General features: G+C 32.7%; 2 protein-coding genes across 4 annotated transcripts in view; both read right to left on the bottom strand.

The window, feature by feature from the left end:
- The window catches only part of LOC126975257 (cuticle protein 16.5-like), a 351,637-nt gene that overhangs the window by 88,980 nt on the left and 240,312 nt on the right, over positions 1–22,345 (bottom strand). The window lies entirely within an intron of this gene.
- Positions 1–22,345, bottom strand: part of LOC126975192 (prominin-1-A) — a 60,754-nt gene that overhangs the window by 25,117 nt on the left and 13,292 nt on the right. Inside the window, exons 3-6 of the mRNA XM_050822958.1 lie at positions 7,782–8,002; positions 2,224–2,411; positions 1,340–1,435; positions 385–587 (exon numbers count right to left, since the gene is read on the bottom strand). Of these exons, the coding sequence (XP_050678915.1) occupies positions 385–587; positions 1,340–1,435; positions 2,224–2,411; positions 7,782–8,002 (708 nt within the window). The remainder of the gene's footprint in view (positions 1–384; positions 588–1,339; positions 1,436–2,223; positions 2,412–7,781; positions 8,003–22,345) is intronic.

The raw sequence follows: 22,345 nt of genomic DNA, 5'->3' as shown, positions 1-22,345 counted from the left end.
TATTAAACCTGTCCTGTTTTTTTCATGAACATAAGGGACGAGACAAGCAATGATTTTCTTGAATGTTTAATTCATTTTTATATATTCTTTAATTAATTTTTATTAATTTTTATGAAAGCAAGGGGCGTTCAGCTGATGATAATTGATACGCCCTGCCCATTACAATGCATTGCCGCTCAGTATTCTTGAAAAACCCAAAAATTCTAAGCGGCACTACAATTCTGCTCCTCACCTTGAAACATAATTAGTTTAAGTTATGGTACCCATAAACTAACCGGCAGCCTGTGCAAAGAAGTCTCACTGGTGGTGGTTTTTATCGGTTGTCTAACAGCAAGAGACTCTATCTAGACGTATAAATTATTTAAGTCTATAATTCGTACTCACCGAATCAAACTTCATCTGTAACTTCAATGAGTTCGTATTAATCGTGTCACACAGAGGAATATCTTTAACAGCACACACTCTCTTCAGATTATTTATCTGCCGCGCCAGTTCTTGGATTTTGTCAGAAGCCGTTGATGATAAACTCCTCGCTTTTAATGTGTAGTTTCGTAATGATGCTATTTTTGTGGATATATCTTTGGTTTCTGAAAATAATCAAATAGAGTTTACGTTAATAGACTTGTATTAACAGAAGATTGACCACCCGATAAAAAATAACTAACTAGTCTATGTTCAGTGATTGGTGAATAGTTAATTAAAAATATAAATATGAGATCAAATAAGGACTTCCCTTTTTTAAAGTCTTACGGCTGTTTTCAATAACCTATCTATCCTTAGTTCAACTTGCGGCTGTTCCCAATATAATATCTACAGATAGAGATAAATTACTATTTTCTACTGTCAGTAATTACCTGTCAATAATCTGAAGCTGTCCCAATATTCTCGATAAGTCATTTTTATAGCCAGTTCACTGTTGCAATTTCCATACTAACTTCTATCGCTGGTTAGCTATACATCGTCCCATTGACAGACAGCGTGTACGGATGAGTTCCCGTCGATAAGTTTATTAGGACAGAAAAGTCAACGATAGTTAAGATTTTTTACGTTACGGATACATTGCTGTCACCGTTTAATGACAAGATCTTATCTATCCATAGTTATATCTAATGCTATCTGTCAATAGGTTATTGAAATGTAAGTAAGCGTAAAAGGATATATTTGTCTAGCTCTAGTAAGTTAAACTAAGGATAGATATGTTATTGAAAACGGCCGTTAATCATTATTAGACAGATAGATTTTTGTCACAAGCAAAAAAAAACAAAGAACCTAATATTTTTATTTATATGATAGTCAACGAGGGACACAGAGTTGATAATTACAGTAGATATTTACGTACCTAGAACTATGTCCATTAATGAATCGAATACCAGATCTATACCACTCTCTGACGCGATTGACTGCTGTATAGGTTCACCTAGAAGAGTCTCTACATCTGTAATTCAAAATTATTATTTATTTATGATTCCTTACATATTATATATTATATTTTGCCACTACAGTAGACCTCCATATTATATCGTTGGCAAGATCTTGATGAGAAAGGCATATTATATCGTTGAGTAGGTGGTCAGGATCAAAAGTAACTTTTAAAATGAGGTTTGTTCTAGTTCGTTTTGCACAATTAATGTCAAGAACATTGTAAGTAGCGTGCTTTTTGAACTTATGGGAGTTTCTTTTAAAGTTTTAACTACAATTGCATATGCTTTAACCTGGCATGCATATACAGGAGACACGCGAGCGACGAGTGGGTAGTCACTAGTTATATTACGAGTATATATTCCATTAGATGTAAAATATCCGCACCCCATATCCTCTCATCATTTCAGCCGGAAGACGTCCAATGTTGAAGAAAGGCCTCCCTAAAAGTACGCCATGATAATCGATCGTGCGCTGCCCTCATCCAAAGTATTCCGGTGATCTTGACCAGATCGTCGAATAGTTTTTGGTACGCCCACTAATATTTACTACGTCACGTATTTAAAAAAATGTTTATTACTACCAGGCGCAATGGCATTTTACTGATAGATATTACCAACGGATGAGAGGGCTACCGATTACTGTCAGTAAGTGATGATAAACGTGAGGTGAAATCTCAAGAAGATCTCTCATTGTCATTACAATGAAATTTTATCGCTTTGTAAGCCAATTGTCGAACGATTGATCTTAAGCTATAGGTACGCTATTGCACTTATACATAACATACTAATATTATACACTCACTTCTTAAATCATCTCTATAAGCATAGAGAACCATATCGATCGGTGGAATTATCCCTTGATGCAATTCTCGTGCAGCAGACGAAAGCCAAGCCGCCACGTCTGCGCAGGCGCAGTTTACCACATTTCTGGTATCGGACGCTGCCGTCCTTGATTGTTCATTACTCAGAGCCATACCGGATATCAAAGTGCTGCAAAATTTTATACTTCTAAATTGGCATGTCTATAAACGATCGACACAAATAAATGAAATAGCTAATTTTACAATCAGTCTGTTCCTCTTTGTGCTAATACATTTTCGCTTGTTTCCAAGTAGGACTTTGGAAGGAGAAAATTAATTTGCCCCTATTTCAAAGAATATAGATACACATAATATCTGATTATACATTCGTCCTCATATTTATACAGTGATATGTAAACAGGGTTAAAGGAAAAGTCGTACAGAATATTAAAGGACGTTATTCTTTAGGTCAATTCTGATGGATTAAATTCAGTAATAAATGGTATCTGAAACTTAACAGTTATTGAAATATAAAGTTTTTTTAAAAACGATTTTTTAGTTAGTTCTTAAGCTCTGACAGTTTTATGTTTTTAGTAAAAAAATATAAAAAAAATTAAAGTGAATAACAATAATTGAACCTGTTACTAACAGTTCAAAGTGACAGCCCGACAAAGTTTAGAATTCAAGAATTTTCACTAACACTTTATTAAGCTCAAGCGTTTTTGTCACTTATTTTGTCAGCTATTGCATAGACGGCTAGTATTCATGGAAAAATTATATCCTTATCAGAATTGTTTGGTTGTCAAATGATGGCAATTAATAAGTTCATGCTTTCTTTATAAACAAAAAGACCGAAAATATATAATGGTTTTGATTACTGTTTAGGCTATTAAACACGAGATTCATGGATTTATTTCCCCAATTATATTTGAACGTTATTTATAATCTCTTATTGAAATAAGAAATACCTATGGGGCCATTCGACTAATATTGTAAAATACATACTTGACATTATAGCACCTGAATTAGCAATAATATTTAATGAATGCATAGATGAGGGTGTGTTCCCTGACCTCATGAAATACAGCAAAGTTATACCTTTGCTTAAATCGGGCAGTTCTTTTGACCCTGCTAATTTCAGACTTATTTCAGTGCTGCCTGTTTTTAGTAAAATTTTTGAAAAACTTGCTTCAACAGCTACAAATGCATTTTTGTAAATTAATGAACAAAAATCAGTTTGGTTTCACTAGGGGCTTATCAACAATTAATGCGGGTTCTAGACTCATTGAGCACATCTTTGACGCCTGGGAAGAGTCACAGGATGCATTGGGCATTTTTTGTGATTTGTCAAAAGCATTTGACTGCGTCCACCATGAAACTTTACTCCTAAAACTAAAGCGTTATGGAGTGAAAAATAGAGCGCTAAATCTGTTAAAATCATATTTAAGCGAAAGAGTTCAGATAGTCGATGTAAATGGCAAACGGTCTTCGGGTAAACCTGTGGGAATAGGTGTTCCACAGGGTTCTATTCTCGGTCCTTTCTTGTTTCTTATATATATATATTAACGATCTACCGTTTGTGGTAGATGATAGCCATGAGATTGTATTGTTTGCTGATGATACTTCACTTATTTTTAAAGTGAAGCGACGTGTGGATATTGATGACGAGGTAAGCAATGCACTTTCAAAGATAGTGCGTTTTTTTGAGACGAAAAATCTGCACTTAAACAGTAAAAAAACAAAGTGTTTACGATTCATTACACCAAACACAGCGGAGGTACAAACCAACGTACTTATAAATGACCAGAGATTGGAACTTGTGGACACTACGGTCTTCTTGGGTATCACGTTAGATAAAAAGCTTCAGTGGGGTCCACATATTACCCATCTAGCAGATAGACTCAGCTCTGCGGCATATGCAGTTAGAAAGTTTAGAGAGTACACAAATGTTGCGACTGCTAGATTAGTGTACTTTAGTTATTTTCACAGCATCATGACGTACGGTATATTACTATGGGGTCATGCTGCTGACATTGATATAGTGTTTGCACTGCAAAAGAGATCTGTTCGTGCTATATATCAGCTTGGTTATAGACAGTCTCTCAAAGAAAAATTTAAAGAAATAAAGATTATGACTGTTCATTGTCAGTACATTTATGAAAATTTAATATATGTTCACAAAAATCGTCACCTTTTTGCTCTTAATAGTGATTTATATTATTATAACACTAGAAATAAGGGATTACTTGTAACTAATTCTAGTAGGCTTCATAAGATACATAATAGCTTTAAGGGTAAATGTATACACTTCTACAATAAAGTTCCAGCCACTGTTCAGGCATTATCTATAAATAAATTTAAATGTTTTATAAAAAAATGGCTCTGTCGTAAATCCTATTACTCCACTGCTGAATATCTAAATGATCGGACAGCCTGGGGCTAGATTGTGATTTTTTATAGCGATAGAAATGACTGTACAATATTGTATATTTTTATTGAAAAGAGCGCAAAAAAAAGAATGCTGGGAGAGTTTCTTGCGCCGTTTCTTCTCTCTCAGAGCGCCATTTGTTTCCGAAGCGGTAGTAGTATCTAGTAGTATAAGAAATGCCATCAAAAAGAATTCTAAAGGAATCAATTTTGAGAAAATAAATGCCTTTTATGCCTTTTAAGGATTAAATCAAATTAAAATACAGCTTAAAGTACCTTAAATTGTATTTATTTTTGTTTTATATTTTATTTTTCCATCTTATTATAAACTAAAAATTATTCTTTAGCTTATTATAATTTAGTATGTAAAAAGAGTAAAACCATTATAAATTATGTTACAATACAATTTTCAGGATTAACGTTATAGTAATTTTTTAACAGAATTTTTTTAAAAGTGTTCTGAAATTAGTTACCCATATATTTGAAATTATTAAATAGGTTATCAAAGTATTCAAATTCAAATATTTTTATTCAAAATAGGATGTAACATCACTTATTGAAAGACAAAAAACTACCACCCATTCCAAAACGAATGCCTGAGAAGAATGGGCGCAACAAACACAGCGGGCTTTAAACTTTATTACTAATAGAACCATATTTTCGATAGTAAAAGTTAGAATACGTTTATTTATAGTAAACCTATAAATATCAGTATGTATACCAATAAGCTCAGCATTTTAATCACAAGGTTTACTCTTTATTAACATGAAAAAAGTCTTTAAGTAATTATAATTTATACTGTTGATGAAATATATACAATGATACGTGTTCAGTCGATTTTGCATATATTATTCGGCAGGCATTATAATTTTGTTTCGCTATTTAGTTGTGGTATGTAACATATTTAGAATTTAGCACGTTTGTTTGATGTATACAATAATTTCAGACAGTCATTCTTAGCTGAAATAATGCGTGGACTAGGTAAGCATTGACTCTCTGCCTTGCAATCACTCCATATTTGTCATTTATATGATGACGTGAACTTCAGGGTGATTCATATAATTTGGGACTGAATTCGCCCGCGACTGTGTCCACGTGTTTTTTTTAAATCATGCATCTTCGGGAAATATTCAAAATTTCACGAGAAAATCACTACGATCTTTCCTGCACCTCAAAAATTTAACTTTGCTTGGTAATATACACTTACATTCGCATATACTATGTGTAATATTAGTTAAGACGAGAGTGGTATTTTAGACGTTCAATTAGTGAAACCATATCCTATTTTGAATAAAATTATCTGGATTTGAAATTAAATAAATGGACCATTTAATCGAAAAATTTAAAGCAATATCCAGTTTTACTGTTTTGCGTGGGACCCGAATTCATTCTTAATACGAAAGTAACTTTGGTTACGACTTTTAAGCTATATACTAGTAAGTCTTTTCCAAATCGTTTCAAAAGCTTGGGAGGCTAACCAGAACGACAACGCAGGAAAAAAATTATATTTGGTCATAATATGCCATTTATTGGGAGGAGTAAATGTCACATCTAGGTACGATACTAAATTTTTGTAATTTGTAGAGGACTGTATTTGACTCTAATAGTGTATATATTTTATATTAAGTCTAACCTGTAGAACAATTCCCGTTGAAAGCATTCTTTATTGGGAACACACTCACCTTACAGAAACGAGATAGTCGTAGAGTTAGTAACCCGTCATTGTTTTCCTATTAACATTTAATATCCAGGCAACCGAGCCTTGCTCGGATTTACAAAACTTGAACAAAAAACCTAATAGGATATCATCCAATGTCCTATCTGAGTCACAGTCTTGTATATAGTGACCAAATTTACCTTTGCATTCAAATGTCATTATTGTAGCTGTTTCTCATTAAAACACTGAGATAAAACTACCTTTTTTTAAATTGAAACCTAGCTCTAAATTGAAAGCTAGATCGATTTATCGCCCCCGAAATCCCCTAAATATATATAAGTGTCTGTAAATTTTATGAATATATATAATGTACACTAAATTTTATGAAAATTATTGGAACCGTTTCCGAGTCTTAGATTATATAGATATAAACATGAATTGCTCGTTTAAAGATATAAGATTGGAGATTTACTGTATAATAGCGGATATCAAGCTATCTGAAAAATAGGAATATAGAAAATATTGAAATTTTTCTTATTTAATAAGCTATATTATATTTTATTTTGATGAATGTATATTTTATTGAAATTTTCTTATACTTAAGAAAATTCCAAGAAACGCCGCTATTTGGCACGTTATCGTCAGCAAAAAAAAAGTTAGGAATTCTTCGTTTATGATAACAGTTAAATGTTATTCCAAGAAAAACAGCGGTATCAACTATATCTAATTTCTCGTTTTTAAGCTGTATATCGATTGACACTTGCTTAACATTAGATAAAGTAAATTTAATGCATTTCGTTTTATTAGTATTAAGTAACAAGTTATTAGCTTCAAACCAATGCACAACTTTAGTTAAAGCATTGTTAACAACATCAAAATTAGGTATGCAACGGTGTATTTTTTAACATGAGTTAATCATGTTAAAAAAGTTAATCATCAGCAAACAACACAATTTGATATTTATCCTTTGCAATATAAGGGAGATCATTTATATAAATAAGGAATAGAAAAGGTCCTAAAATCGAGCCCTGTGGAACCCCCATTTTAATTGTTGATCCAGAGGACCTCTTTCCATTGATGTCCACCTTTTGTATTCTACAATTTAAATAGGATGTCATTAAGTCCAATGCTTTATTTTTAATACCGTAATGGTGAAGTTTTCTAACTAATGTTTCATGTTCAACACAATCGAACGCCTTGGATAAGTCACAAAAGACGCCAAGTGCATCACGAGACTCATCATCATCATCATCCGGGCGACGTCCACTGCTGGACAAAAGCCTCCCCCAAAGATTTCCATTCCAAGGATCTCCGAGCATAGCCCTCTCCGTTGCCATCTGAGCGACCATGAGCTTTCGCATAAGGCCCATTACGTGTGATCGGTCCTGCGCTGCCCTCATCCAGCGTATTCTTAAAATGTCCAATTTATTTCTTGTATTCTCAACTTAACCTTACTAAAGTAAAAATATAACTTACCCACAAAATAACACAACAAGAAAGGTAACAATGAGCATGCTCTTATCATTGCAATCTTGTTCAGCTTCGGGAAATAGCGCCCCAGTTTCCAATTCGTCATTTCGGCCGGAACTAGATAGTACGGACACTATGCCCATAATTATTAGGTATACGGGTATAATTAACGCGAAACAGGCAAACACGATGACAAAGGCTAGAAATGTGGACTCCATTTTGATTGACTGTAAACAAAATCGGTAATTAGTGTGACGTATGTGGTGGAACTCAAACATAAACTAATATTAGTGTTTGGCGTAACTTGCTGTGTCCTCTGTTCTATGTTTAAACAATAATATTTTTATAAATGCCTTAATTCAATTAGTTATGTTATCTTATTTCAAGTGAAAAGAAAAAGTGAACCAATGATGTTGCCTGAAGGTATTTTAGGGGAAGTAAAAGTAAAAGTGGAAGGTTAGAGGAAGGAGAAATCCAATTCATGACATGGCATAAAATTGAGTACAGTACTTGGGATATAGTTATAAAAACGGGAGAAAAAAGCGGTTTGGGAGAAGTTAGCACAGAACAGTATATTCATACTAGAGCGCCCGAATCGACGCACGCACACATACACACGATTTGCACGGCCGCTAAGCAATCTTGGGAAGACAAGACTATTGATTGCCACGCCGTACGCCGCCGAGATTGGTCACTATCTGAGTTGAATTGGCTTTGCCACGCCGTCGACGTCGTCAATTTTTTTATGTATGTAACATCCCTAGCCTAGGTAGGTATAAATTTCATGGATACCGCTGTGTAACGCTACTGTTCTATTACTTGTAATGTGAGGCCAGCGAGCTTATGAATAGTATCTAATACATGTAATGCTTCATCCTATTGTAAACTTACTAGTTTGTTTTGATTTTTAAAGTAACATTGAAGCGTAGAGTAACTTATTTAAAATAATTATTTATTTAACAAACACGCTGTGTTTTATAGAAGATAGTGACAGTACGGGTGATGTGTGGGTCTACCTCATTATGAACCTGATGATCATGAAAACCACATAATGTCATTCGAACCCCATTTGCCTTAAGTTTATATATTTATAACGCATTGTAACAGCAAAATAATAATAAAATTATACCAAGATTAACAAAGTAGAATAGACTAAAGCCTGGCATTCCATAACCACGCATTTTGGAAGAAATTTCCTGCCTCGCACAGCCACTCTGTGAATCCGAATCTTGTGCTTTCGCATAGTCCCTTAAACCTGCCTTACCTTCAAAGCTGGCAACGTATCTCTTGACAGCTGTTGTTGTGGATGTCCATCGGCCTCATCACTCCCCATCGCATGAGCCTCTGGCCCGATTGGCCCTATATATTAAAATATCCTCCAAGGAAGGCGTTAAATCGTGCGCAAAGTTAGCCTTGCGATCGACCCAAATAACCCTCTAACAGAGTGGGATGGCGACAAATAAGTTAAGAAGTTATGACAATTAATACGACCACCATGTCTAGAGTGTGTTATCAATTTAGGATAAAAAAATAACGTCAACCATATTCATAAAAAGAGACCAGATTTTATTTATTATAAGTTATCTCTAAGTCATATGGAGATGCAACAATTATTGAAACAGGTCGCTTAAATATACCAATGATTGTATTTTATCATGTAATAAGCGATTGAATTGAATATAATTTTTGATTAAATTATATTATTATTAAATTGATTGATATAATTATTAAATTGAATTTTGCCAAGTAATCACGGGGAGTGTTCCAAAGAGCTGTTTCAACTGATTCCTACCGCCGAATTCCACCTTCGCACGACACGCCACAAATTAGGATATCATTCCCACCACCTGGATATGAGGCGGTCCTCCACAGTGCGGTTTTCAAGGAGCTTTCTCCCACGTCCTAAAAGGCCAACAACACTCCTGTAATTCTTCTGGTGTTGCAAGAGAATGTGGGCGGTGGTGATCACTTAACACCAGGTGTGCTCGTTTGTCCTCCTTTTCCGTAAAAAAAAAAGATACACATTGCTTAAATCAAGCATATTTATTAAAATAAATAATATTCTAGTTTCATCCGGTCCTAAATGACTCAGATATTGAAATTAGTTTTAGAAAACCTTCCACAACGTTTTAATATTATTATGTTCAAGTTCAGCTTGTTTTTAATATTGTTTGGTAACTTTCCGCTTTAAATGTTATTAACATGATGTTTATTAGTAAATAAATGTTATGTGCTACTCTGTTTCTTTAAATTTTAATACATTATTTTAATTTTAATGCAAATCGGTGGTATTCATTGTTATGCAGACGACAAAACGGTGCTTCTTACAGTGGTCGTGTCAAGAACCGGAACAAAATTGTTTCTTATCCTAAGATGATAAAGATTCACTGTTTAAAAGTCTACCTTTGTCATATCCTTTTAAATTGAAGGCAATGCATCTCTTCTTTCTTTATTATACTCTTTCTCTGCACCTAATGAGTCATATTTCTTTAAAACCCCTGTGATATTTAAATAAAATAGGCACCTCAGTGTGGTCGGGATCAAAAACGATTTTTTTTGTAGATTTTGGCTTGAGGCAGATGAAACTACCTTCTCCAAATAAAAAATTGGACGATTATTATTTTAAGTTTAAGGATTAGGGAAAGAACAATAATATTATCACACTTCGACAGAAAATATCTTGCCCCAAACTAGGCATAGCCTGTGGATATGGGATGCAAGACGATATATTTAATATGATATGCTTACTTCAACATACATTTATACAAATAAACATTGTGTCCACTCTGTTTAAGGGTCCAAGTTAAACCAGGTTTCTCTACATGTTCATTTTAATCATCATACAAATGTTTGTACCCACCGGGAATCGATACCTGAACCTCTAACTACCATCGTCTACTGACAGGGTCACTAACCACTGGGCTACATCAGTCGTCAAATCTGATATACATATTAGTTTCAATAATATCCGACTATTAGTGAAAAACGTCTAAGCTATAAATTTTATGTGCCAAGTTTTGAAAAGCTTTTAGCAGAATCTTATTTGTTATTGGGTTGTATTAATATAATTTCATTCATCAACATAATGGAAAAGTTAATGGAAGAAAATGATTTGAAGATGAACTTCCAACTATGACTCCAATTTTAACTCCTTCCCAAACCTTTACATTCGACGTTCAATTATTTTCTGAGCCACAGCCTGGACCAACGAAGAAAAGTAGAATACAATAGCATATGATTCTGTCGAGGATCACTTCATCGGCAAGATGTCTGTGGAGTAGGCCTGGGAAAACCACGTAAAAAAACGCGCCTAGGGTCTCTAAAGATGATAAAACTAAGTTACACATTTCGTTTTGAGCGGATTCTCATGAGCATTGACAAACCCGGTCAACTTTGGAGCACTGTAACACGTTGTAAATTAAGGAAATTAAAAAAAAATACAAAGAAAAATTTACCATTAAAGACCATTTACAAGATTGGTCTTAGTTATTTTTTTTTGTAAAATGTATTAAAAAAATATTAAAAAGCAAAAAAGAAAATTCTAATAGTTTTTTTTTTTTCACTTTTTTGCTTATAACTCTTTAATTTTAAGTTAAGGGCAAAAAGTTATTGAACATATTTGTAGGCAAAGCGGTTGCTACAAATTTAGTCTTCACGAAATTTTTGTAGGGCGCATAGTTTCCGAGATATCGCAAAAAAGGTTTTCCAAGATGGTGGCCGGGGGACAAGGGCTGCAACCCCACAAACTTGGGTTTAAGCTTCTATTGACATATTATGTCCCAAAAATAAAATTTTGTCCTCTAAAAAATGCAATATTCGGTCCTTAAATTGTAACATTTCAATGGACTAACTAATTTATCAAATGTTTCAAGTGTCAACATCATATTATGTAATATATGACTATGATGAGTCAACATTAAATCTAAAATATAGAAAAACTTAACTTCTAGGAAGAAAAGGCTTGTTAAGTTATCCTAAAAATATCTCTTGTATAAATTATGAATAATATGTTGTGAAAAAACAATATTGGTATGCTATGTTGTTGTGGTGAATAGATAGTTGTTTTGGTTTGCATGTTAAACAGTTGTTTTAATTTTAATCCCTGGCTTGACATTTATTGAACGGGTCGATATTTTTTGTAAATCAACGATCTGTTAAATATCAGCTGTAAGTAAACTAACCTTTATCAACAAAACAATAATATATACATTATACATATTAACTATCTGCAAGCGAAGATGAAGTTGTCTGCTCGCCAAAACTTAAATAAGGTGATTTAATTGCAGTTTCTGGTATAACGTACTTAGCAGTTTGAAAAGCTAGTTTTTACCTTTTAATATTATAATACTTTTAAAGAAGATTTGGCCAAATTTAGAAATGTAAACACTTCTTATTGTTAAGATTGTAAGAAGTGTTATTGTTACTACTGAAGTCGAAGTATTTATAAGTATTGAAAAAAATTTTGCAGTTTTGCAGACAAAATTATACGTCTATACTGTCACTGCTTGAAAACTGTCTTCTATTTGTTGAATATACAGATGTTCAATTCAAATTAATTTAGAAACGGAGACATTAGTTTCTTCATCCTTATCAAATGGTGACTTAAACAAACATCATGATTTATACGGTCAAACGCTCTGAATAATTCATAAAATAATAGTGTTTTTTCCGGTTACATCACGAAATATCCATTTCTAGGTTTTTCGAGGACAGACAGCTCTCCAGCTGCTCCAACGTCAATTTATCTACCACACACATCGTATTATTATAAACTAGCTGACCCGGCAAACGTTGTTTTGCCATATAAATTGTATTGATCTTTTCCTTGCTAGTTGATAAGAGATGGCGCTAGTTGTATTCCTTAGTAACAATCACACTTCTTTTATATTTTGTATAATTCACACTATAGTTTTATAAATTATAGCCTATTTGTTATTCTGGTGTGTAAGCCATATTATTGTAAAGTTTCATCAAAATCTATTCAGTAGATTTTGCGTTAAAGAAGATCAAACATACATCCAGACATACAAACTTTCACATTTGTAATATTAGTAGGATAAGAAATTCTTGCTTCTCGTAACAACAATAACTTGCAGTTAGTTGTAGTAAAGGAAAGAAGAAGAGGTAGTATAATATTATTATGATTAAAATTATTGAAACCAAACTAACCAACAAATATAGGAATAGTATAATATTGAGCAGCAGGTGCGACAAGTTGTCGATTGCCCACGAATGCGAATTTGAACATGAATTTGGTCATTCGTTTTAGTGAGTTATTTAGCTATTTTTTTCTGTATATTTCGTAAAAAAACTTTAATAATTTTTAATTCGAGGATTTAATATTTATTTTTAGTGAAGTAATAAAGGAAAAATCAATTTAGGTCCACTGAACGACATTCATAACACAATTTTCGTTCAAGCAATGTGCAAATAAAATTTTGAAAGCAAAATTTTATGAACGATGCGGGACTCCAACCCGCATTCTCTCGCGTTCCGTGCGAGTTCTCTTCTGACTGAGCCAACCGTTCGAGTGACGTATCGTTAATAAAATCTTGTATACTTTGTTCAACTCTCACTTGTAGCTTCATCTACAGGTTCTACTTTACACTTTACAGTATACGAAAGAAACAAACAATAAAAAAAATCTTAAAACTTTATAGATTGTTATAAAGTATAACAATCGGTGTCCAATACGCCTCGTCCGTTTCGAATGTGCAAAAATCTAAATAACTCGGTCAAGAGAATTTTAGAAGGCCATTTGCATTTTTGATAACAATCATTTTAATAATTAATGAATATTGCATTAATCTGACCGATCAACCTTATGTTATTTGTTTAATATCAGTCACTGATAGAGTTCACTTTTTACTTCTTAAAACCTACTTTGCTAAGTGAATACTCCAATAAAATTATTAATTAAAAGGAAAAAGTCATTTTCACATTCAAATAGGTAATAAATAGTTTTATAAGTACTTTTAATACTGTGTATAATGTTTCTATAAATCAAGTTAAATTGAGCGAATTAAATTGCCAGTATCATTTTTAGTGTTCCGTAGAGAAATGGCAAATAACGGAACCCTTGTAGATTCGTCATGTCTGTTTGACTGTCCGTGACGTTATCACGTAAAATTATCGTCCGTAAACCGATTTCACAGACAACGATTGTAAAAACTTTTTTTGTCACCTTTTTTTCAAGTTTATTTCAATGGAAAACGAAGTAAAACAAGGAATAAGTGATGGCATGATTTTGGCATTTTAATAAACGATCTTTGGGGTAGTTATTGTAATCTCATATTTTTATACGCTTTTAATTAACTTCACCTGTATGTATATTTGTTTGTAACCGACTCATTTGGGCGCGATTTTGATCCACTTTAAACGGTCAGATTGCGTAGATTTATAGAGGACCGCTGACAATACATTAATTTGATAAAATTATTCCATTTTTCTATTTGCAAAATAAGATTATTGTTAATATATATGATTTTCATTTATCGTCGATAAGTCAGGGTATGATGTTAATTATCTATCCATCCATCCATTATCTTAAGTCGATTTATCTAATATTAGCAAATTTTCGAATACCAAGGCTAATTTTGTGCTTTTTAGCGTGTTTTTTAGTTTTTTAAACTATTATTTAAAATAATTACAATCCATCTATGGGATGACGTATTAGTTAGTTACAATTATTGTTACTTGTATGAAAATGACAGGAAGACGTTTTCTATCCTAGAAGGCTTTTGAAATTAAGATGGTTGAAAATATATTTTTTAATTAGAGTTCAAGATGTTGCAAGGAAGCGAGTGTAAGTCTTTTTGATTGACGGAAGCAATTACGTTACAGAATTAGCCAATAACATGGAAACCCCAACTGATCAAACTTGCTAAGGGAATTGTTCAACCGTACTACCTGCTATGTAGCTAACCAGAATGACTTGTAAATAGTAAAACAATCATCATGTCTTACCTAACAAGATGGTATGTTACGTAAAATATTAAAAACAGCTGGTTTTTATGTAAGAGGACGACTAACGGGTACCGCGGCCCAAACTCTTTTCAAAGTCAAAGTGAATAAACTTTTTTTTATGAAAATAAGAGACAAGACGAGTAGGACGTTCAGTTGATGGTAATTGATACGCCCTGCCCATTACAATGCAATGCCACTCAGGATTCTTAAGGAACCCCAAAAATTCAGATCGGCACTAGAATTGCGATCGTCACCTTGAGACGTAATATGTTAAGTCTCATTTGCCCAGTAATTTCACTAGCTACAGCGGTCTGAAACCGGAACACAGTAATGTTTACACATTACTGCTTCACGGCAGAAATAGGCACCCATAATCTAGCCGGGATCCTGTGCAAAGGAGCCTCCCATTGGTGGCTTTTTTTAGTAAAAAATAAATGTATAATTTAATAATAAACCTTATTTAATTCAATTCATTTAAAAAAAAAATATTCACTGTTAAACTTTATAAGTTATTTAGTCCAAGTCAGGATGAAGAATAAAAGTTGCAATAGCATTCAAATGAGTATAACAATATTCATTAACAATAAATTTAGAAACATTTATTCCAACTATCTTTATCATTGAAATAATCTTTCACATTAAAATAAGCCTATGTTAATTTATTTATTACGATACATTTAACTTTTTCAATTGGTAATATTTGAATATAATTTATTTGCGAAAAACTGCCACCAAACCAAACTTTTTTACAACAATTAACATTATATAAAGAAAAGAAAAAATAACAATTCAAATGTTCAAAAACAATAAAGAAAGAGTTATTAATGCATTAAAACATGGATGGATTGTTTAATAACTAGAATGATAACAAAAGAGGCAGCAGCGCGATTCGCAAAAAGGAAAGTTCTCAGCAAACGTTAGGACGTATTTTCTAAACACTGATATTATGAACTTCCTATATTTTTTTTCCGTGGAAGCTATTTGGGCAGTAATGTGTGAAATAATAATTATAATATTTAAATATTTATCGTATCCTATATCTGACATTTGGGAGTTTATTATAAAATATAACACAATCCACTTTAAAAGATTTAGTAATTTTACGGAGCCTAGTAGATCCAATTAAAACGTAAACTAAGCGCTTTTGAATCGTCTCTATAAATATTTCTTTAATGTTACTGAATCTATCATAATATATTCGGAAAAAGTAGAGCTGAAATTACAAGAAACTCAATGTCTTATCTTTTAAACTATTTGTTTACAATTATTATATTTTTATTATATTACAATTATAAAGGGTATTTTACAATAAGTGTAATATTCATAGCAAACTAATTTGTTATGTTTATGTCGATCTCAGTAAGTCATACATCTTAGCGCCGTTTGGTGTCGAGACACTTAGCCCGTGGGGCCCAGAGGCGCGGAGAATGTACAAAATACTATTTACGCTCCTCAATAAGGCTACTGGAAATCCAAGGGCTGGCAGCTATTTCGGTCAACGGATCAGCCTAGCTATCCAACACGGAAATGCTGCCAGTATTCAAATTCAAATTCAAATATTTTTATTCAAAATAGGATTTAAAATCACTTATTGAACGTCAAAATCTACCACCCATTCAAAAGAGACTGCCTCAGACCTGAGAAGAATGGGCGCAAGAAACTCAGCGGGCTTTTTTTTTAAATATAAAATATGGATTACAATGCTATATCGTACAATAAACATTTATAATTAAAGAGCCTGAGGGTGTTCGCTTTATTCCCAGTCCGTGGTGTCATTGAGAAAATCGTTTATGCTATAATAACCTTTCCCACACAAACATTTTTAACAATTCTTTTAAGTTTCGTAACACATTTGTTTTGTACATTTTCTGGGATCATATTGTAGAAGCATATACATCGCCCAACAAAAGACTTACTAACTTGACCCAACCGAGTAGTAGGCACAACAAGTTTATGTTTGTTCCTCGTATGTGTGTTCCTTTATTCTTGGTACGCTTCCACGTAATGATAGTTTTAATTTTATGTAGTCATAGTATTGTATTGTTTGAATAAATAAAATAATCAGGTGAAAAAAAAAATAATTTTGTAATGTGCTGCATCCAATATATGATTCGTGTTCAAAGTTAAAAGCGTTTTAAGAATCTATATTTCACAAAGAGAAACAAAGAACTGTATAAATTTAAATTTTATTATGTTGGTTGCATCAATTTTTACAACAACTCTTGTACCAACATAGAGATGAGCGGTGATCACACCAGGCATAAGATATTTAATTACATTCCACAAAAACAATATTAACATTAACAATTAATATGAATATTTAAAGAATAAAGGTTTTGTAAGGCGGTGAATATCTAACATTTTGTATAAAAAGTCAAACAAATTTATTTGGTAATTAATTATTAATCCGTTTTTATTTTCAATATATTTGTTACCGAATCCACAAAAATTCGACCATAAATTGTTGGTCTTTTTGTTAGTTTTAATTTCATTTATAAATGTGAATTAATGATATTGCGTAATTCGTTTCTGTCAAAAACATTGTTTGATTTATGATTATATTTATAATAATCGCGTACATTCTTAAATGAATTGCAATAAAATAGTAATGAACATTTATTAAAATTTGTTAATACGATTCTAAACTTATTAAAATTCTATAAATTTTTGTCTTTAGAGACGAATGAGTTACATGGTATTATTTGTAATGAATGAAATCAAAAGGTACTTCTTTTTTACGGAAAACACCGTGATGACCAGCACCGCTCGCTTTCCCTTCAAACCAAAGGAATCACCAGATTATTGCCGGCCTTTTAAAACATTAAATGCTCTTTGCTTGAAGATACCCACATCGTAACGTCCTGGAAACACCGCGCAAGGAAGCTCATTCCATTTGTGTGTCCATTCCAGGCACGAACGTCTACCGTAATGAACATACCAACTGTTAATTGGCACTGCTGTAGTGCCAACTAACTAACATGAATCAAGTTAACTAAAGATCCAAATATTATATACTTATGTAGTTATTTCTAATCATTGCGATAACTATATTAAATAGTATTTTAATTGTAACAGTAGTTAAATAAATCTAATTATTAATTGGGATATCTTATGGCAGTTCATGACGTGTCTGCGTATGACCCACAGTATCATCGAAGCCATTTTCATTTTCCCTTTGCTCGGGATTTTGAGACCCAGTATTGCAGCGCAAGTGACTTGCCTTATGTACGATTCAAGTTTAGCTAATATAGAAGTAAACGTATATTATAAAACGTCATTATTGTAGATGCTGTTATCTGATAGCACGTTTAGACAAAGCTTAAACAGCGATCTAGTTACAGGAAGCGATCCTTTTAAAACGTCAAGTTGAGCTTTACGGTTAACATCTTCAAGTTGTATATAAAATTCATAAATAAAATAAGACACAGCTGTTTTTTATTTTTACCGTGCAATTTCAGATGTTTTATTTTAAATAGTTTTTTTTTGACACAGGCCTCTTCCAAATATTGAAAATCTTTGAAAAGATCCTTCAAAGCCTAGCGACTCTTTTCACTTCATCTTGTCTTTTCATTTGTCATTCTTTTCAGCCTAGCTAAACTCTCTATGAGAAACGCAATTCGCTCGATTGTATCAAACGTGCAGTCATTGATAGATTGACAGATAACGGCTATTTTACGGCCGTTTTCAATAACTTATCTATCCTAAGTTTAACTTTCTAGAGGTAGACAAATCTATCCTTTTACGCTTACTTACATTTCAATAACCTATCCATAGATATAATTGGACTGTAACTATATTGGACATAAATATGGATAAACAAGATCTTGTCACTAAACGGTGATAGCAATGTATCCGTAACTAGAGATACGTTATTGAAAACGGCCGTCAAGCAACTGTTCGCTTTCAATCTTAGCCGGATTATACTTCGTCGGCAATCGCCATATTGTAATTACCACTATTTCAAACTAATGTCAAATCTCACTGTACATTTCATACTCAACTAAATTTCAATTTTTACTTAGGCAGTCACGCCCCTTATTACGTAGTATTTACATCCTCTTTGATCGTTTTCTTCAAACACGTTCCCATGGATACCAATCTGTTACCCCAGTAATTTATTTTTGTTTTTTTTTTGTTGTTTCTCTTACCGGCTGTCTTCTCCACCGCCATTTCTTCATCATACATATTTATTTTGCGTTTTTGAATTCCGTCATATTTTTAAATTATTTCATTCTTATTTTACCTATTCTTTTGACTCAAGTTATGCTTATTTCCAATCTGTTCTGGCGTGAACAAAGAAGAAAAACATGATATTTGATAGCCTTTTTGTTACTGTGATATAAAATTCATATAAAGTTCTAAATACAAACAGTAAATTATTCTTCCAATGTAAATATTTTGTTGTATAATCAAACGTGTTTGCATTGAACAAAGGTAAAGGATGAAGATTTAGTTGAATATGCTTCCGATTCTAAGCATGTTTATAACACAAAATTGTATGTACTTACTGTTTTTTCGTACATGAATAATACCTGCTAGTACTAATTAATTATAATGTACTAGCTGACGCCCACGACTTCGTCCACGCAGATTAGGGTTTAAAAAAATAATAAGAAAGTTTGGAATTGAAGATTGAAAAAAGAATGTCTTTTTCCAGTTCCGGTCCCGTTTCCAACAAATTATATTATGAATCTATGTCGAGGAAGATTGTTATGGCAAACTAAACCTTCTATTGGTAAAGTTATAGTTCATCGACGTGAATTACAGTTTTTCACAATTTATACTGCGGGAACCATGGATTTTTCCGGGATAAAATCTAGTCCTTTCCCAAGCTCTAGTCTATCGCTGTACCTACTTTTGTCAAAATCGTTTCAGTAGCTCCGGCCTAAAAGCGTAACAAACAAACCTACATTCACATTTATAATATTTGTAGGGATTAGATTGAGGCCTCGCAACTTATTGACTTCAAAAAAGGAGATTTTCTAGTCATGTATATCTTCTTCTTCTTCTTTTCCTATATCTTTTATTACTTCAAAATTCAGTCGATTTAAAAAAAAAAGAAATTGTATACGTCATTAGTTATAATAAATAGTAATATATCTTATGTCATTTGGAAGATCTAAAAGTTTTAGCTTTTCTCCTTGAGGCGATTTCACGTACAAACTATCGAAAGCCTCGGTATGAGACTGGAATTGATTTGATGAGAAGTCGTTTTAAGCTTAAGGCTATTTCTGTTTTGATTTTCTTAGATCTTTCATTATTTTTATTATGTAACTTTTTACGTATTTCTTTCCATCGCCATAGTATTGACTTTCACTGCTTTCAGTATCTATTGAGTCATAAAGATATATATAAAGGTATTTAGATAAACAAACTTTTATTTTTCTGTTGGGTTAATTTTTTTGTAATCAAAAATTTTCTCCTGACTTGAAATAAAAGATGAAAATCCAGTACAATATTAGTTCAAAAATTTATGAATAAAATAGTCAATAATAAATTTACGTGAATACTACACACTTCATAATTATTTTCAAAATTTTAAGGGTCTCAAAAAACTACAAAAATATCCCTGTAACTGTTTATATATATGAAGCGTATCGAAAAATGTAAAATTGAATAAGAGATAACCTTCTTCTTCTTAACGTGCCTCTCCAACTAGCGAAGGTTGGCAGTCAGCTTTGTAATTGAAACTTTTTGTTCTTCACGAGGCGAATATTTTATATTAAAAAAAGCCCTCTGAGTTTCTTGCGCCCATTCTTCTCAGGTCTGAGGCAGTCTCTTTTGAATGGGTGGTAGTTTTTGACGTTCAATAAGTGATTTTAAATCCTATATTGAATAAAAATATTTGAATTTGAATTTGAATATGGGAAAAGTTGCCGGCAGAAGAGGCGTAGGTCGCAGAAAAAGTCTTAGCTGGGCAACATCCGAGAGTGAACAGGAATCGCGAGTGCGGCAGAACTAAGCCTATTCGCCAATTCTTCAATATGGGGGCCCCACTGCAATTTGGAATTAAGAGTAATGCCAAGAAATACAGCAGATGCCACTGGTTTTACCACCTCTCCATTTAATAAAATATTCGCATCAGCATACATTTTTGATATAATGATGAGTTGTAGGAGTTCTTACCTCTCGCGTCTAAGCACGTGCCCCAAATATACAACATTCTTCATCTTGATAGTTTGCATGAGTTCGCGTTTTTGATTGATTGACAATACTAATATGAAATAGCTGATTCTATAAATTTATAATTCAAGATTTCCGTAAATAATTAAAATATACTCGGCAGTACTAACTTAAAATACACGTGCTCAAAATTGGGTTAACTTACTAAAACAAACTACTCACATACTACGTGGATGCACCGCAATTATAAAATACCATAGACAACAGACGCATTGTCATCTGTAAGGTTAACATAATGACAGTTGTCTATTGCGCGGCATAATAACATAACCAAATTGTCAACTAGCAATATCGATCACACGCAAATCGAAGAATATACGCATAATTATAAGCTTAATATAATACACAATTAACTAATCGTTGTCTTTTCCTAGACACGCTGAGAGTAAGTAGCACGTAACTTAGCACCAGGAGTTCCTAGATGCCGACCATCTCGTCTAGGAATCTCAGGTACGTCGGCATATTAGTAGCTATAACTGATTTCGCAATTTCAATAATATATCCACTCTTTATCTACGCACGCGCATACAGTACGTCTAACTACTATTTTTAGACAAACATTGCCACATGTCTGCCGTAACCATTTACAAAAATTGCGGCCTTCTCAAGGACCGACAGAGAGAAATGTACGCATTGGTACCTCCCAAAGCCATTGAGCTTGGACCATTAAGAACGCAACCTCAATCTGTTAAGTATAAAGTCACAAAATATAAAGTCAATGTAATATGTGGTTGTTGTAAAATAAAATTTAATGCATTATGATACTCCATTTTATTTAATCTGTACTCTATTTATCTTTACTGAGATGAGACATCCTATATTATATTAAAAATAACAGTTATATTATTACACAGAAGTTATATGTTAGATAGTAATTTTTATAGAAAAACTAGCTGACCCAGCAAATTTGTATTGCCGATATTAAAATCGCGATACAAAAGTAACTGTTGATCCTAGATGGGTGAAAATTTGAAGTTGTGCGTATTTTTTAATGCTGACTCATAATCAAACAAATTTAAAAAAAGTCAAAAACATTAAAAAAGAAATTTGGCGTGGATCACCCTTAACATTTAGGGGGATGAAAAATAGATGTTGTCCGATTCTCAGACCTACCCAATATACACTCAAAATTTCATGAGAATCGGTCAAGCCGTTTCGAAGGAGTTTAACTACAAACACCGCGACATGAGAATTTTATATATTAGATTAAAATACTTCTCAGAAATTTCACATCATAAAATTGTAACTATATGTATTACTAGCTGACCCAGCAAACGTTGTATTGCCGATATTAAAATCGCGATACAAAAGTAACTGTTGATCGTAGATGGGTGAAAATTTGAAGTTGTATGTATTTTTTGAAGCCACATTGTAAAAGATAAAAACAAAAAATTTCATCCAAAAAATTAAAAAAATTTAAG

Source organism: Leptidea sinapis, chromosome 35 (assembly GCF_905404315.1).
Source record: "Leptidea sinapis chromosome 35, ilLepSina1.1, whole genome shotgun sequence".
Lineage (NCBI taxonomy): Eukaryota > Metazoa > Arthropoda > Insecta > Lepidoptera > Pieridae > Leptidea > Leptidea sinapis.
The sequence above is the reverse complement of the archived record's forward strand: the minus strand, read 5'-3'. Positions and strand labels throughout refer to the sequence as shown.